Source organism: Mytilus californianus, unplaced genomic scaffold (genome assembly GCF_021869535.1).
Source record: "Mytilus californianus isolate M0D057914Y unplaced genomic scaffold, xbMytCali1.0.p SCAF_4, whole genome shotgun sequence".
Lineage (NCBI taxonomy): Eukaryota > Metazoa > Mollusca > Bivalvia > Mytilida > Mytilidae > Mytilus > Mytilus californianus.
Window position 1 is genome coordinate 52,053,937 of NW_026262690.1, and position 18,311 is coordinate 52,072,247.

An 18,311-nucleotide genomic window follows, 5' to 3' on the forward strand; every position below is an offset into this window, starting at 1 on the left:
AGCTGGATCATTGTTAAGGTAGGTACATTGTATTTTAAGCTGGATCAATGTAAAAGGTAGGTGTATTGTATTTTAAGCTGGATCAATGTAAAAGGTAGGTATATTGTATTTTAAGCTAGGTCAATGTAAAAGGTAGGTATATTGTATTTTAAGCTTGATCAATGTAAAAGGTAGGTCTTACTTTTACAAACTGAGTTTATCTAGTGAAGTGTAGCTGAACTAAGTAAATTGATATTTGTGACAGTGACTGAGAAATGTGATTATTTTTGGTTTTTATTGAAGAAAACACAAGCCAACTAATTCTCAAATTCTCAAATTTAAAAAGTTGGCTTCCCTTATTTACAAATGGGTGCATGTAAAGCAATTTTACCCCCTGAAAATATATCATGGCTTACAATCAAAATTGTCATTAATTATAGTTTTTTTTCAATCGAGATCAATATGAAACATGTCACACTATTTTCTCCCTGTTAAACAATAATCTGTAAGAAACAAACAATTGTTTCCTGACATTTATGAGACAGTACATCTAAGAAAAATTTTTGGATACTAAATCTTACATGAAATTCAAAACTTTGACAAAATAATAACTGGAGAGTGGAAGCTGCTATTTCATCCTCATTCGAAGACTTTATCAGGATTTTTGAGTTATCTTCCTTTGCCCACCAATGAAATTGAAACACATGGTTATTTTTATGAGCCATCTTGGATGTTGGTGGGAATAAAGGATGATGTAGGTGTAATTCTGCATGATTAACCAAGACTTTGAAATGTTTGTCAAATATTCTTTATTTACAGTAATAAAATACTACAGAGAGTAATGGCAAGTGATGTAAATAACTAAATACATGGTCATGTTTTATAATTCTGACTATTAATTCTGTGTTAGGAGATGCAGTCCCTGTTAGAATAATTATCATGTATTTATTCTAAATTCAAATAAATGCAAAGCAAAACAGACAATGTTGTATGATTCAGAAAACTAGAACTACAAAACATATAAACTACTTTATAAAAATAAAATACCATGCTGGTCATATTAACATAATATCAAACTATGTGCTGTAAAGTATTACCTCTTTTTATCCAAACATTTTTTCTGAATCGAGTGGGCATACTAACAAGGAATGTTTGGTTATCAGCTGTCTGTATTTCATGAAGATTGTTACCTTTTCCTGCTACAACCTATAATGAAATAAGCCTAAAGCATTGATATCAACAAGTTTACATGGATATAAACATGTATGGGTTTTAATAGTTATAACAGAGTAATTTGGGTTAAAACAAATATCTTTGAAGGCTCTGCCATGTACCCTGGTAATCCAAATTCTCCCTTAAGTAAATTTTGAAGCAATTTTTAATAAAAATTACAAAATTACCGGTAATTAGCTTGTAATACCAGGTTAGTGTAGATTTTGTACCAGTTTCAAATACAAATACAATCTAACTCATTACAACTCATTACTGTCAAGTTTGTACAAATGCACACGTATCTAGGAACTGATCTTGATCTTATATGTTAGCCATTTAAAGGTCAAGTTAAGACCTATAAAAAGGTTTTCATGCAATGAATTATGACTGATGAAGTAGTAATGTTCTTTCTTCTTGACAACTGAAACTTACATTGGATAGTTTATACATTCAAAATTGACCATACCTTAACAATCTGTTGGTTTTTTTCAGGAAGAACATATTCATCCAGTACTTCTTTAGTTACATGCTTTCTTTTTGTTGCTTTTGACATGTTATTTCCATTAATCTATATGTATTTAGAAATTAGGTCAGAAGTTTCTGCAAATAGAAAATAAATGGATCAAATATACCTTCTTCAATATTAACCTTATTTCAATTACATTGTACCATGATGACACTTCTTTCAAATTTCATCTCAATAGTTATAACAAGGATGTATACATTTAACATTTTGGATGATTTTTTTTTTAAATGTGTGTTTTTAAATTACTTAAGATTTGTTGTCAGAGGTAAATGAATAATTACAATGCCAATAAACATATGCATGTTAAAGCAACATACATGTATATAATTTTACAAAGTGTGTGTATAAAGGTTTAATATTTTATTCAATAAACAAGAATATATGTCCATAGGACACCATGCCCCCCTCGTAAAATCACTGCATTTTACTGGTACTAAATGTTTAGCGTTAGTTATATGCATGTAGACCTAAAAAGATTCAATCAAGAATAAAGATGGTTTTTTTTATGCTTTAGGTACATGTACATGTAAAATATCCCAAACATTATTGATTAACACAGTGAATCAACAGTTAATTAATTATCTGATTGATATATTCATTGTTTATAGAACACCCACATGGACAGTAATTCAGTCCTGTTCAGCATTGAAATCGGTCACATGGATTGTATTACCCCTGGCCTTAATGACCTGAAGACGTTTGGCCAAGATGCCAGAAAATTACAACACTTGACCCAAACAGGAAGTTGTCTAAATAACTGTTGGTTTTTTTGGATTGGACTAACTAGTGAGGTGTAATTTGCATCTAGGAAAATGAATACAGATGTCTATAAACTATAAATTCTGTATAATATTCCACATGAGCCAACAGAACAACTGAAATAGTTTTAAACTAATAAATGTTTTTAAAAAACAGATTATTATTAATGAAACAAAAAATCAATATAAAAGTCAATATACTAATGAACTCAAAATCATTAACTTTTTTTTCTAACAGCTTGTCCATTACCCTGTTCCTGTTCTGTTGAAGGAGGCTGCCATGTTGTAAATCATTTCCCGCAAATTTGAATGCCAGATTACCAAGAAGAATAATGAGGACAAACATTTTGAATTTATTATGTTTTATACATAATAAAATGAGTCTATAGCTTATTCAACATACGATTTTATTGCAAACAAAATGAGTTCTCTAGGGCGGAAACTCACCTCAGATCAATCAGGCAGATTTTTGTATCTGTACAAAAATCAGTAATAAGCTGACTTTGTATATCCTTTGTTTTTAGGCGGTCTCACTAATTAGAGACAAGAAAATTTTTAGCAACAAGAAAACAATATTAGCGACAAGAAGCCGAATTTAGAAACAAGAAAGCTTGTATTCTATAAAAAAATATAGATTTAAAGAAAAAGTCAATTACTTATAGTTGATTATTCATTGTTTTATAAAAAGTAAAATAACAAAAATACCAAACTCCAAGGAAAATTCAAAACAGAAATTCCCTTATCAAATGGCAAAATCAAAAGCTCAAACACATCAAACGAAAGGAAAACAACTGCCATATTCCTGACTTGGGACAGACATTTCCTTATGTAGAAAATAGTGGCTTAAACATGTTAAACCTAGTTTTATAGCTAGCTAATTTTCAAATTTTGTAGCTATTCAAACTTTGCAACAAGTTTCTATTAATAATACTGGGTTTTTAGTATTTGATACAAATAATGCAATAGTAGTCAAAAATATAGTATTAAAGCATCTTTATTGAACCATTGAATAAGGATGATGATGATGGATGGCTGCTTAACGTCCAGCGGCAAATTAATATGCATATTCAGGACAAGAACATGTTAATGTAATATAAATATTAACCCTGCTTTGTACTACATGAACCGCTGAGCCTGATTTTTACGTGCTAGTTCACAAGGTAACAGTCTGCAGGTAGACCTGTCACCTTACCTGGACACATTATTCTGACTCTGAGCCCACCAGTCCTAAATGCCAAATGTCTAGGGGAGAAGCAGCAAATACCAATTTTATACAAATGTTAAATTTCTTCATCTATCAGAATAATGAAATAGTGAAAATCATTTTATTACATGTACATGTATGATAAAAAAACGTTTTAATGCATTTTTTTATATTCATCTATTTATTTGAAATAAGTAATTAAACTATACTTTACAGGGAGAGAAAAAAAAAGCGACCTGAAGATAGTGTTTCCTTGTTTACATTGAAAATGACATCATATGTAAAATTCCTAACAATAGGACCAAAATCGGATATGTTTCTGTAATTCAGTTACTTTTTCACTAGAAATTATGCTGTGATTTTTTTTACAATAAATGTTTATATACATGTATATAAATCTACTGTTTCTAGGGTATGGTAAAGTATTCTAAAGGTTTGCCGGCTTCGCCCCTTTCACAGGTAACACCTGCCTCATATTATTGTGTAAAGATATATGGTACAATACTCCAAACATGCATTTATCAAACAAAAAATAATTTCTAACCGGAAAGCCTACATTGTATTTCACGAAAAAAATTACGTCTTCTGCAGTTCTGGAATAAATGTTGAATGAGCTATACCACATTATACGATACCACTATTTTTAAATATTAAGACTTCATATCACAGGCACTTGTTTCTATCCATGGGAAGATCCACTATCAACGTATATTAATTATTATACGTTGATAGTAGATCTTCCCATGGATAGAAACAAGTGTCTGTGCTTCATTTGATAAAATGGTGATGACGGTAGTTTTTAAAGACCTTGACTACCCATGAGGGTCTTACACGGTCGGTATGATAAAATGAAATATGGGAAATACCTTTATGTCATGCGTTTGCAGATTTCGCAACTAACAATTTCGCCGTGGAATAAATATATCAATGTGAATTTGTCCTTTAATCAATTAACCTAAAGCTCATAATGATAAACATTTATTAGACTTTACTTAAAGATATGTTCAGATATCGTTATCGGTGTAGAAGCGCAATGAAAATCCGGATTTATTCGTTAACTGAAAATCACAAAACACAGGATCACTTAAAGCCTTAAACAGACAAAGGTAGAAACAAATAAAAACCGAACCAAATCAAGAGCTTTAGTTACATACTTATTGGCTTTGAACTAGCTGTCAGTAACTGCTCTCGGATAATAATAATAATAATAATAATAATAATAACTTAATAATAATAATAATAATAATAATAATAATAATAATAATAATAATAATAATAACTTTATTTAAAGAGGGTGACTCAATATAGCATTCACTAATCTACCTTGAGGCCCTCACAAAAAAATACAGAACAAGTATTACAGATATTACAGTTTTTGAACATATAATACACCTAATCGCTATTTATTCCATTCCGGATAAGTTCTAAAATTACACAACTTTTTCATCCAGTTGACGCTATCTGGGACCCTGTTTAAACAATGGACCATGCATGATACTTTTTAATGAGACCTGTTTAAAACATCGTAAATACTTCAAACACAATATTTTTTTGACTTTAATTTGAGTTTGGAAAAAGTGGATCATAATCTATCAAAGTTTCCTATTGATCGCTTTCTAAATTTTTCCCTCCCTCAGCTCGTTACTGATGACCTTTGTTTGCGGCCTCTTGACCCAAACAGGAAGTTGTCTAAATGACTGTTTTTTCCGGATTGGACTAAATAGCGATAAGGTGTATTAAACTTTCACTCTAAATGGTTGCCTGTAGAACAAGGAAAAAAAATAATACGTTATACACAAACATTAAAAAGACATTATATAGTTAGAGAGTTGTTACATATCATTTATAGTTAAAAAATCTACACATTTTCTTTTAAAAGTACCAAGATTTTCACATAGTTTTATTTCATTTGGTAGTTTATTCCAAAGTATTGAGGAGCTCTATGTGAATGATTTTTTTCAGGGAAATTTGTATAGGCCTCACTACAGCTAGATTATTATTTGCAGAAGATCTTAAATTTCTGCTGGTTTATAATTGGACAAGATAGTTCTTTAAGGTAATTAGGTGCTTTATTATTGAGAATTTTATGAACAAGAATCAATTTATGATAAGAAATCCTAGATTTGAAATTTAGCCATTTTAGCTCATTAAATATATTTACAGTAGGTGTTAGTATTGGTGCATCCAGTATAATTCTGGCAGCTCTTTTCTGCATCTTAACAATTCTTTGAATTACATCTGCATTACAATTTCCCCATATTGAGCAACAAAAATCAAATATGGGCAGAATATAAGCATTATAAAATAATTTTCCTCTTCTAATATCTAAATATTTCTTAATTCTGGATAACAGGGAAATACGAGATCTTATGCCTTTACATACATGATCAATTTGAAATTTCCAGTCTAAATTTTTATCAATATATATACCTAGAAGCTTTTGTGTTTCAACAGATGTTATTGGGCTATCTTGTATTGATATATTTAGTTTATGACCTATTAAAGCTCGTTTTTGATTCGTTCCAACCAGCAAAGAAGTTGTTTTAAAAGGATTTATTACCATTTTCTTGTTTAAACACCATTTATTTATATAGTGTTGGCATCATGGTTTAGTGTTCTCTCTATCTCTTCCTTATTCATACCATGGGTATGAAGTGTTGTATCATCAGCATACATGTCAATGACAGAATTTGATGCCTCTAAAATCATATCATTTATAAATAAAACAAACAGTAGGGAACCTAAAATGGATCCTTGAGGAATCCCATATTTAATAAAACCAGAATCTGAAACTGTATTACATGAGCACACTTTATGTGGTCTATTAGAGAGGTAATAACCGTATGACTTGAACCATTTCATTGAATGATCTGATACTTTGTATAAATGTAATTTTTGGCAAAGAATGAGATGATCAACAAGATCAAATGCTTTTTTCAGATCCAGAAAGAATGTTCCTACAACATCGCCGTCATCAATATATTTAAACCAGTTATCTATCAATTTGGTAAGGGCTGTTTGGCATGAGTGCAGAGGCGGATTTAGAGGGTTTTCCACCCTATTTGAGGGAAAAATTTGGTTGATTATCAAGAAAATCACCGAAGCATGACTGGAGCGGGGCCCCCTCTTAGGCAGTCAGTGGGCCCCTCTTATGAAAATTTATGGATCCGCCACTGGAGTGGTTTGATCTAAATCCGGATTGTGCCTCGTGTAATAGTTTATATTTTGACAGATAAAGATAAAAATGTTTTGCAATATGTTTTCAAATACTTTCAATATACTTAGTCATGAAAGCGGGAAGTATTGATATGGGCCTGTAGTTTTCTGGATCTGTACTTTGTATCCTTTTTGTTGTTAGGGATGGGGGATGGATAAATACCCTGCCACGTCCGGTCAGTGTTTATGTTTGATGTTTTTCTGAATTGTATCAATCTGATGAGTTAATAAAATTGAGAAAGGAAATGGGGAATGTGTCAAAGAGACAGCAACCCGACCAAAGAGCAGAAAACAACCCAAGGCCACAAATGGGTCTTCAACACAGCGAGAAAATCCCGCACCCGGAGGCGGGCTTCAGATGGCCCCTAAACAAAAATGTGTACTAGTTCAGTGAAAATGAAACACTAAACTCCGAAACATATAAATGAACTAGAATTTATTACTACATATAAGGGGAGCGCTCACATACATTTTTAACCCCGCCACATTCTTTATGTGCCTGTCCAAAGTCAGGAGCCTGTAGTACAGTGGTTGTGGTTGGTTCATGTCTGTCATATTTGTTTTTCGTAAATTGTTTTGTTATAAATTAGGCCGTTAGTTTTCGCTACATATAAAACTAAAAGATTAAACAACACGAACCCCACCTAAAACTGGGGTGAACTTATGTGTCCCGGATGGGTAAGCAGTTGCATCATTTTATCACATATATATTATGTATGCATCATAGTAACTCGGCTAATGCATCAACACAATAATTTCTGCATTAAGCTAAACAGTATTAACTAATAGTTATGCAAAAGCTACAGCACTAGAATAATATACTGAAAAAGCACAGATAATTTGACAGTAGATAAAACAGTAAAATATTGATTTATACATCTAGACAACAGTTTTTAATAGCAAGCATTGCAGTGGCACTAGAACTGTTATACTAACGTCAATATATTATGTCCCAGAGTGGCACGAGTTGACACTTCGTGAGTTTATTAAATTTTGAACTGGCCGAATGATGTGTGGGATCAAAAGTGGTCTGGTACATTTGTAACTTGTTCCATAATTTAGCAGTAGCATATTGAATGTGATTCGTACTGATTGAATTTTTAAGGTAATGTTCTGGTACCGTAAACAATATTTTGTATCTTTGATTTTGATTATATTTATATCATGTATATAAGAGTGGTTTTCTTTATTCAAGATTTTATATGCCTCATTTGCCATTGTTCTCAGTCTTCTTACTTTTAAAGTGCAACGTATATGTCTTATTAAAAGCTCTCCGTATGTACTATTATGGTCACAATAGATAAACCGTAGGGCTCTTCCTTAGACCATCGCTATTTTATTTGTTGGCTTGGTTGCAACAATGCAATATGAGAGAGGACAGAAGATAAAATTTGATAATAAAAATGAGTGATATATATAGTTAATTTTAAAATTAATAGTAATACAATTTATTATATAGAGTGGGTGACGCATATTCGCCGCAAAATTCGTTCATTTCTACCTACATCCGACCTACATTCGAATATTTGAAACTTTTTATGTAGGTTTCAGAAAGTTTACTATATGAAAAAAATGTTTGATAAAGGAATTCTCTTCAAAACATTGTTTAAATGTTAAAAATGAAGGTAAACTCAAGAGGAAAATAAGTTGTTCTTGTACCATGGGGGACACATTTTCGCCGCAATGTATGATATGACCATCCTCATTATCCTTGTATATTATAAAAACAATTGTTTGCAATTACATGAATTAGCTTGAGAGATCATTCCTATACAATTTTTCTAACAAATATTTACTTTATGACTGCGCATGCGTGCCATAATAATCTTACATAATTGCCAAAATCGTTCAAAAACACCTGCGTATTTTTTTATATGTGCGAATAACATTGGAAATGGGGTAAAGAGGAATATCAACAGTTCGAACATTACAAACAGCATTTAGCATCTATATATAGGCAAGTATTGGGTAAAGGCACACGAAATTTACAGAAAAAATTGCAAAAACGGCGAATATGTGTCCACGGCGAATATGCGCCACCCACTCTACTTAGTAGTAAATAAAGATAAATTGTATGTGTAATATGCAAGTATGCTGTATCAGCCACCCGTGATGGTATCGATATCAGCACGGTTGCAAAGGTTTTATCACACCTTTAATCTGTATGACGTCACGTCATCGATTGCATGCAGTCACTTTTGCAACCCATAATCTGTATGACGTCATGTCAAACCTATAATCTGTATGACGTCATTTCAAACCTCCTTATCTGTATGACGCCATGTCACATAAAAAACATCTACGTGAGGTATATGTATATAATAAAGTGTATATGATATGGCTTTTTCAATATCACACGCCGTATCAACCCTCAACCAATATAATCCTTCGAGCAGAGCTCTCATGATTATATTGGTGTCTCGGGTTGATACAGGTGTGATATTGAAAAAGCCATATGATATGTATAGATTATTACATGGCATTTTTTATATCAGACCCTTTATCGGCCCTAGGTCATGATATCAGCCCAAGAGCCGCATGACCTAGGGCCGATAAAGGGTCTGATATGATAAATGACATGTAATTATCTTTTTATCATATACTTCAACAGAAGAAATACAGACAAGAACTATTAATTAAAATTTTGTCTTTCCATTAATTTTAAGATAATAATTTACAGACAACCAAATACAAATTTCTTAACTTTAATTGTTTTTATTAATATTACAAGCATTTTATTTATCTTGTCACAACAATTATCATGTTCTTAGTTTGAAATTTGCTCCTCAACCATTTTGTGAAAAGTCTTAAATCACCGTTGAAGTTGCGGTTTTCCGCACTGTGTTGTCGTTTTCGAACAAATTTCCGGAAATGCACGAAGTTGCATGTGATAAACGTCACGGAAATTAACGGAAAGGCATGTGATAACATTCCGGAAGCAGTCAATAAAGGTTCCTTTATCAGCCCGCTGAGGAAATTCTTAGGAATCGGATCAATAAACCTAGTAATCCTTTCATAGCCTTTTAATATTTTTAAATGTTATTGAACTGTAAAATTTTAGTAATATTTTATACAAGTATATGATAATCTCTATATATTATACGTCTATGCTGAGATAACTGTGTGTGTTATAGAAATATCAGGTCTATGCCAAGTAAACGTAATGTATAAAATGTACGCAATACAGGCAAGATAATTGTTTTTGTACTCTATAAATTGCAACTTATCGATATTTAGTCGACATAATTTAGTTTATAAATGATGTGTTATTGCCGGGACTAATGAGTGGCGCAGTTTGACCCTTATTTCTGGTAGTAATGCAAACTGTTGTGACGCTTTGTAGTCAATGCTTCATTGTGGTTAACTGAAAGGCCTCAATGCGGCTTTGGGGAGTCAATGTCTTACTTGATGCGGTTCATAGACTGCGATTAGGCTTTGGGATGGATCTGAAGGCGAAACTGCAAACGAGTTATCAGCATTTAAAGATTTGATTTGTTTCTTGATTAATCATAACTGACAAAATAAATTAGAACGAGAACAAATTAACCATAATCAAGTAGATTGCATCTGCAGATTGGGATGATCAAGATGAAGGACAGGAGTTTCGCCTGCAGCTGAGAAAGGGGTCGTTAGATAAGAACTGAAATTTTCCTTGCAATAGGCCTCATATAAAATAGTTGTTGCATTGTTCTTTATTATGAAGAGAGCGTGTTACTCTCCTTACACAAGGAATCCGATGTAACGTCCAATTGCGACCGTAAGGGCATGCGTATCTATACATCTCACACAGCCAAACAGACACATTCCTTAAAGCATGGGTTTCCTGTCGGACGGGAAAAGTCCTCTCTCTCTCTCTCTCTCTCTCTCTCTCTTTAGCTCACTCGTGTTCTTACTTTCTTTCTTTCTTTCTTTCTGTGTAAGATAAGATTTTGATTGAAAGACTTGTTTATGGAAAATTTAGATTTGAGGAATATTGTCAAGAAACAGTGGCATTTTTCATTGCTCATTAAACCAATACATTTGACTGTAACTATGCTGGCTACAGTTTCAATTATCGGCCTTCGAATATAGACAGGTCCTGACCAAACAAAATAAACTGATAGAATCCTGATTACCTCTAGAATTGTTTTTACACAGATTAGAAAAAAATAGAATCCTCTTTGTCTTGTAATATAATGTACTTAGAGGTTTTGCCAAGATGTTTGTATAGATTAAGACTGGATCAATTATGAAGTCTGTATTTTATGAATTAAGAAATGCGTCCGTTAGAGATTTCCGTTTCCAATATATGAAAATAATTAGAGGCAGGTCACGCTACCTAATGAGCTGCTCATCGTTGAAGGCTGTACGGTGATCTATAGTTGTTAACTTATATGCATTTGGTCTCTTGTGGAGAGTTGTCTCATTGGCAATTATACCACGTCTTCTTATTCTTACATTCCGAAGGTTTATAGCAAGTGGATTTTACATGTTTGTTTTACACGTCATCATACTCAGTTCCAACTGAGACCAACATATATTCATCTATTAGTCCCAGGTTTCAACAATCAGAAAAACAAATTTTAGGGAAATCGTATGCTCCGTTTTGGTGTTATCAGAAAATAACACAATTAGAGTTGTGCTGTTTTATGATTATTCATTTGCATGCTTAAATCCCTGTTTTGTTTTGGTTAATGCACACGAAGTTATATTCGACGAAAAAGCTCTCAAGCTAGAGCTTATGTTTAAATGTTTGTAAATATGCAGAATCAAGAAATAGTTTTACGCTAAGTAGAGTTTGAAGGGCTGGTCTGCGTGTCGCCATTGACAGTTGTTATTTCTCTACTCTGTATAATATACTAACACTGGGGTTCGTGTTGCTCAGTCTTTGTTTTTATGTAGTGTTTTTTATATTGTTGTGTTTATCTTTTCGTCGGTTGTCCTTTTGTTTTTGCCATGATTTTGTTGTTCTCTTCGACTTATTAGTTTTGATCCTCCCTTTAGAATTTTACGCCTCTTTTTAAACATGCAATTCTACCTAGCAGAATATCCTATCTGTAGTTTCACGTCCATCTCCCGGATATGGAGACTTACTATGCCCCTCTTATAAATTATTTATTTCCTCACTTCTTTGATCACAGTTTTTGGCAAAACTTCATCAAGTCCAAACGAAAAACCAATAGATTTATTTTTAATAAAACCTGCATTCAGATAGACTGACACTTGGTTAAATAATATGTCATGATTGCAATCTAGATGGCCTTTGGTTGATTTTGTCGCCGAATTGCTGTCTCATTGACAGTATGGTATAAGTTACTTCTCCTTTTGTGAATAGATGTTTAGCTAATATATTTTTTCTGCAATATGTTTTTAGATATGCAAATTTATCTACCTCACCTCAGTCTTACTAAATCTAGTCCGATATTGCCATTAAAACTGTTTTACAGACTGGAACCAGTCACAGCAATCTCGGACTATCTCATGAAATCAAATATCAATAATAGTCGATGTTCTTGTATGGACTTGTATGCCTTAACATTTCTCATGGTAATCTTCTAATACATATTTATGAAAAAGGGACCAATTACTCATTTCTTGATGTCAATTTTGCATTCCTTGATTTTGATGTTCCATTGGCTCCTTTGTTAGAGGTGTACATTTCATAGTTCGATATACATTTGTTTCAAATCACGTCTACGATATCAATAAACGCAAAACCTGCATTACTAAAAACCTTAAACAAAATGGGATAGAGATACCATAGACTACTTAAGATGTGACTTAATTTTATAACGAATATAGAGATCTAGTGTGGAAGTATTGTTCTGCATGCATTGATAAGATAAAAGTAGTTTGTCAGGCACTTTGTATGGTAAAATTGTTTAAAAAGCTTTAGGATTGTCCCCAAATCTTTCTTAGCCTTGCACGCTATCGTGTCTTCATGTTCTGTTGATGAAGTTATTGTATTAAATCTATAAAGTACAACCAGCGATATTAGAGCGAAGTACGATAAAGCCGCATGCTTTCATAGCAGCAAGTAACAGTTAAGTATTCTTTGAGCTTTTATTAACACGAACGATCTCTGTTTAATATTATCTATTATTGTTTTGTTTGTACTTTGAGTTTTTTGTATTGATACCTACTATAATTTTTGCACGAATTAGCAACCAAAAGAAAAAAAAGGAAAAAGAAAAAGTATTTCTGAAAATGTGATATTTGAGATGAAACATATAGACATCCGCCCATGACAGTTTAATTAATATATATTTGAAAACATAACATAATTAGATAACACTATTTTCTTTATTTGTGAGAAAAATATACATAAATAGAGTTTATTACTTTAAATATACTTTTTATTGTATGGCTTTAATAGAACATCAGTTTCTGTCATGCAACGATTGATAGAAAATAACAGTGCTTTTAGATCAAGGCACTGGTACATACTTTCAACAGTTTCATGACAGGAAATCATTGTATAAATAAAGTCAATGATTAAATTATTATTACTTATACACTTAAAAATTATGCAATATAATTTTTATAATTTCCTAAAATCCATTCTATTTCATCATTGTTGTAATTACATCTCATTGATCTTAAGTACCCTTGTTTGATTAGCACTTAAATCAAGGTCAACTAAACACCTTCGTATATTGAACAATTCAAACTTTTGAAAACAATTAATTTATAAATATGACCACATCAATGATATTTCTATCAACACATATTATTGCGTAGCATGCTCGGTATTCAATAAGCCTCAGTTACAATTATTTTATTCACCTTTCTTGCTTTTTATTATCTCCAAAATTAGTTTGATTTTTTATACGAAAAAGACATGTTTATAGAATGAGAAACCATACATTATCTCTTAACTGAAAAAAATAAGATAGACATTCCCCATAAACGATCCATATTCTATCTCCCTCGATTGTGACATCCCAGCAAACGACTTCTTACCAAATTTTTACCTGCTAAAGCAATGCGATGGTAGCAGCACATGAAGCAGGAACTCATTAACTTTCATCCCCGGATTTGTGTGAGGTGTATGTTGCTCAGTCCATAAGTTTTCTTTGTGAAGTTAATTTTGTTGTTTGTTCTTTCGTCGTTTTTACATTGGCCATAGTCTTGAAAATTTTTATTCGGACCCTTTTAAGACATTACTGCTCTTACTATAATTGCATTTTTAAAATAGCAAATATAACACAAAATACATATAATGAAACGAACATTTTTGGTTAAATATTGATTGATTGAAACTTTCTTCCATTTGCTTTGGGAACGTTTGTGATGTGCAGAGAAGTTGTTCTTGAACATTTTATGTGTAAAATTACTACTAAAATATCAATGCCTGGCATATATAACGTTTTTTCTTTGGGATATTATTTCGGTTATTGTATATGAAAGTATGACTTGATCTGTCTCTCAGGAGAAGACGACATCTGTAACAAAAATAAACTTTTAGCTACCTCTTTACAAGCAGAACCAAATACAATGAAAGTTCCAACTATGTACTGGCTTCCGAAGCTGCATAAAACTCCTTACAAATATAGATTTATTTCGTCTTCAAGCCATTGTTCCACTACTAAACTATCTATTCTACTTACTAGTACACTTGGTACAATCAAAAACCTGGTAGTAATGTCAAATAAGGCCTTTGAAAATAGTGGAATTAATTACTTTTGGAGTGTCAAAAATTCGTTGGAAGTACTTGATAAATTGCATGCTTATATTGGTGATTTCGAATCTGTTCAAAGTTTTGATTTTTCTACCCTATATACCACGTTGCCTCATAATCTTATTAAGAAAAAATTCACACACCTGATTAAATGGGCATTTAAAAAGTCGGACTGCGAATATATATGTTCAAACTCTTTTAGGTCAATTTTTAGTAACAACAAACAAAAGAACTATGTCAATTGGACCTGCTTTGATACTATAACTGCCCTTGAATTTTTACTAGATAACATTTTTGTTCGCTATGGAGATTCCGTATATCGTCAGGTTATCGGAATTCCCATGGGGACTCACTGTGCACCACTTATTGCGGACCTGTTTTTGTATTGTGATGAGTTACAATTTATGACTAAAATTAGCAAAGACCCATCGAAACAACATCTGATTCAAAAAAATTAATAACACTTTTAGATATTTAGATGATATATTGGCTCTCAATAATGACGACTTCAGTATGTACACTAAAGAGATTTATCCTGTTAGAATTGACTTAAAATAAAGCTAATACTAACAATGAACACCGCCCTTTCCTGAATCTTGATATCTTTATCTTTAACGGGAAGCTTAATACCAAAATTTAGGATAAAAGAGATGATTTTTCATTTCCTATTGTTAATTATCCATTTTTAGATGGTGACGTTCCCTTGTCGCCATCTTATGGTGTTTATATATCTCAACTTGTTCGATTCGCTAGTGTATGTAACAACGTATTTGATTTCAACGAAAGAAATCTCTGTATTACTGAAAAATTATTACACCAGGGTTTTCGATATCACAAACTAGTCAAAACATTTACTAAATTTTATCATCGGTACAAGGACATCATTCGGAAATATAAATCAACATGCAGACATCTTATACGTTCAGGTATTTCACATCCAATATTTTATGGTAATATTCTTTACAAAGCACAGAAATGTCGGCATTCACCTCAGAACTAATTTTAGTTCATTTATATGTTTTGGAGTTTAGTGTGACGTCTATTTTCACTGAACTAGCACACAATTTTATTTAAGGGCCAGCTGAGGACCACCTCTGGGTGCGGGATTTTCTCGCTGCATTGAAGACCCATTGGTGGCCTTCGGCTGTTGTCTGCTCTTTGGTCGGGTTGTTGTCTCTTTGACATATTCCCCATTTCCATTCTCAATTTTGTCAAACTATCTTTATAGATGCCCATGTAGTTAATCCATCATTTTGGCAACAGTTTAAAGAAAAAAAAAGAAGCCATAATTATCATATTTAATTACTTCCATTTTCGCTATGAAGATAATTTCCTTTTTCATTGAATAATTCTAAGTTTGGTAAATATGTTGATTGCATCTTTCCCATCGAATTTGAAATAAAGATTACCACAGATACAATAACAGTAAGTCTGTTTCGTATTTTGATTTACATCTACAAATTGACAAAGAGAATGGTAAAAAACTAAACTTAACGATAATTAGATGACACCAATTGTCTTCTCTGGAACTTTCTATTTCTGTATTGCAATACAATATTCCACCAATGCTTTTATGTACTGTATCTTTTCCAGGTGAAACGATATTCGAGGACTTGCGTTTTCTTCATTATTCCATTGAAAAAGGTTGCTGCTTTCAAAAAAGGTTAATAAACAAAAAGGTTCAAAATGTTAAAGGTGACATCAATCATTGTTGCACGTCCTCTACCCCTCGATTGTGACTTTACTCAATGCGACTTATCACCGATTTGCTACTTGCAATGAGTAATAAGACGGATGGCACGAGAGAGGTGGGATGGTTTATCATTTTGAAGCATATGAGTTTGTCCCCAGTTAGTTTTACAGTTAGTTTATAGGGCTATAGTTGCTTTTGCCTCCGATTTAAGAGTGTAATTTCATTAAGAGTCTTGCATATCCTTGGTACTTGAAGACCCTTTTTCAGGATTAGAGAATTTAAAAATGTCGATGGATTTCGAATTTGTTGACAACATACTTGAAAATATGATATGTCAACGAAACTATTTTAAGTGAATCATAATTTCATCTCAATGCAAACTTGAGCCTTGTATTAAGGTTGAATGCATGATTGATAATAAACAAGGATGCATTTAATGATATACTAGTAAGTAATTATACCCTACGAAACAAAGTTCCGTAGGGTATAATGTTTTTGACCCGTCAGTCTGTCAGTCAGTCTGTCCGTGAGTCTGTCCTTTCGACAGTCAGTCTGTCCGTCAGTATTTCCGTCAGTCCTGTCCTCTGAGACCACACAACAAAATTTCCTGAAACTTTGTAGATAATAAGGACATTATATGTAGATTTGCATATCGACAGGAAATTATGATTCTATTTTTTTCTAGGAGTTATGCCCCTTTGAACTTAATATTTTGGCTTAAATATACCACTGCAACAGTTTATCATCACAACTCCTCTGAAACAACACAACATAATTTCCTTAAACTTTGTAGATGATAAGGACATACTATGTAGATGTGCATATCGACAGGAAATTTTGATTCTATTTTTTTTCTTGGAGTTATGCCCCCTTGAAAAGTTTTTTTGGACCTTAATATACTACTGCAACAGCTTTTCATAGCAACTCCTCTGAAACCGTCATAAAAATTTGTCGATAATAAGGACATGATATGTAAATGTGCATATCCACAACAAATTATCATCAGTTGCATTTTGTAGGAGTTATGCCCCTATGAACTTAAAATTTCGGCTTAAAAATACTACTGCAACAGTTTGTTATTACAACTCCTCTGAAACCACTCAACATAATTTCCTGAATCTTTGTAGATAATAAGGACATAATATGTGCATATCCACAAGAAATTATTATCAGTTGACTTTTAGAGTAGTCTTTGAACTTAGGAATCTAGTGAGGTTTTGTTCAAAATAGTGGAATAAATTATAATGCTGCAAACTGTACTAACAGGGAACTGAAATCCGTACCGAAGGATTTACCTTTGGATATCATTTGGATAGATTTGAGCAACAATGAAATCGCAATTTTGTCAAACAATTCTTTTGAAAGATATTCGATGTTGTAAACAATAATTCTCGACAACAACAGGTTGTCTGTGATTGAAGTCCGTGCTTTTTTTAGAATGGAAAAGTTGCTAAATCTCTAAATGAAAAGAAATAATATTGAATTTTCTAAATTAAACACAAATGAAAGATTTCGTTCTCTTGCATCATTGGAACTTTTGAATATTCGCCAAAATTTTAACGAGTTTTACAATCATCATGGACATATCCATACATCGGACATTTGATTAATCTCAGATATTTATATATTGACTTACTTGAATAACAGCCCGAATGTTACTTTAAGTGATGTAAAGAAATTGACAAAACTACTGATTGTAAGATTTGAGAATTACTTTATATCAACAATAAAAAAAAAAAACAAAACAAAAAAAAAACTTTTGAAAAATTTCCTGATAGCGTAGAACATGTTAGAGATATAATTCCACGTATTTCACTTGTGGAGCTGAACATTTTAAAGCTGTTCACACATGTTCAGGCGTTGAGTCTGATGAATTTGGATGTCAGACTTTCCAATGCTTTACCGATTTGAAATCCTTTCAAACACATGTCTATGCAAGTATTGATATTCAAAAGAAATTGGAATACGGCTTGAAACTTCAGTTATACTTAAAGAAACAATGGCATCATATCTGAAAACTGTATCAATACAGTGATATTAGCTGAAAATGATATTGTTGAACT

General features: G+C 32.3%; 1 protein-coding gene across 2 annotated transcripts in view; it reads right to left on the reverse strand.

Moving 5' to 3' along the window:
• LOC127698417 (probable RNA-binding protein EIF1AD) overlaps positions 1-4,649 on the reverse strand; it is a 208,818-nt gene extending 204,169 nt beyond the window's left edge. For both annotated transcript variants that reach the window (XM_052201885.1, XM_052201884.1), the window contains exons 1-3: positions 4,546-4,649; positions 1,658-1,791; positions 1,077-1,185 (exon numbers count right to left, since the gene is read on the reverse strand). In XM_052201885.1, the coding sequence (XP_052057845.1) occupies positions 1,077-1,185; positions 1,658-1,744 (196 nt within the window). In that variant the 5' untranslated portion in view covers positions 1,745-1,791; positions 4,546-4,649. The remainder of the gene's footprint in view (positions 1-1,076; positions 1,186-1,657; positions 1,792-4,545) is intronic.
• Between the last annotated feature and the right edge of the window lie 13,662 nt (positions 4,650-18,311).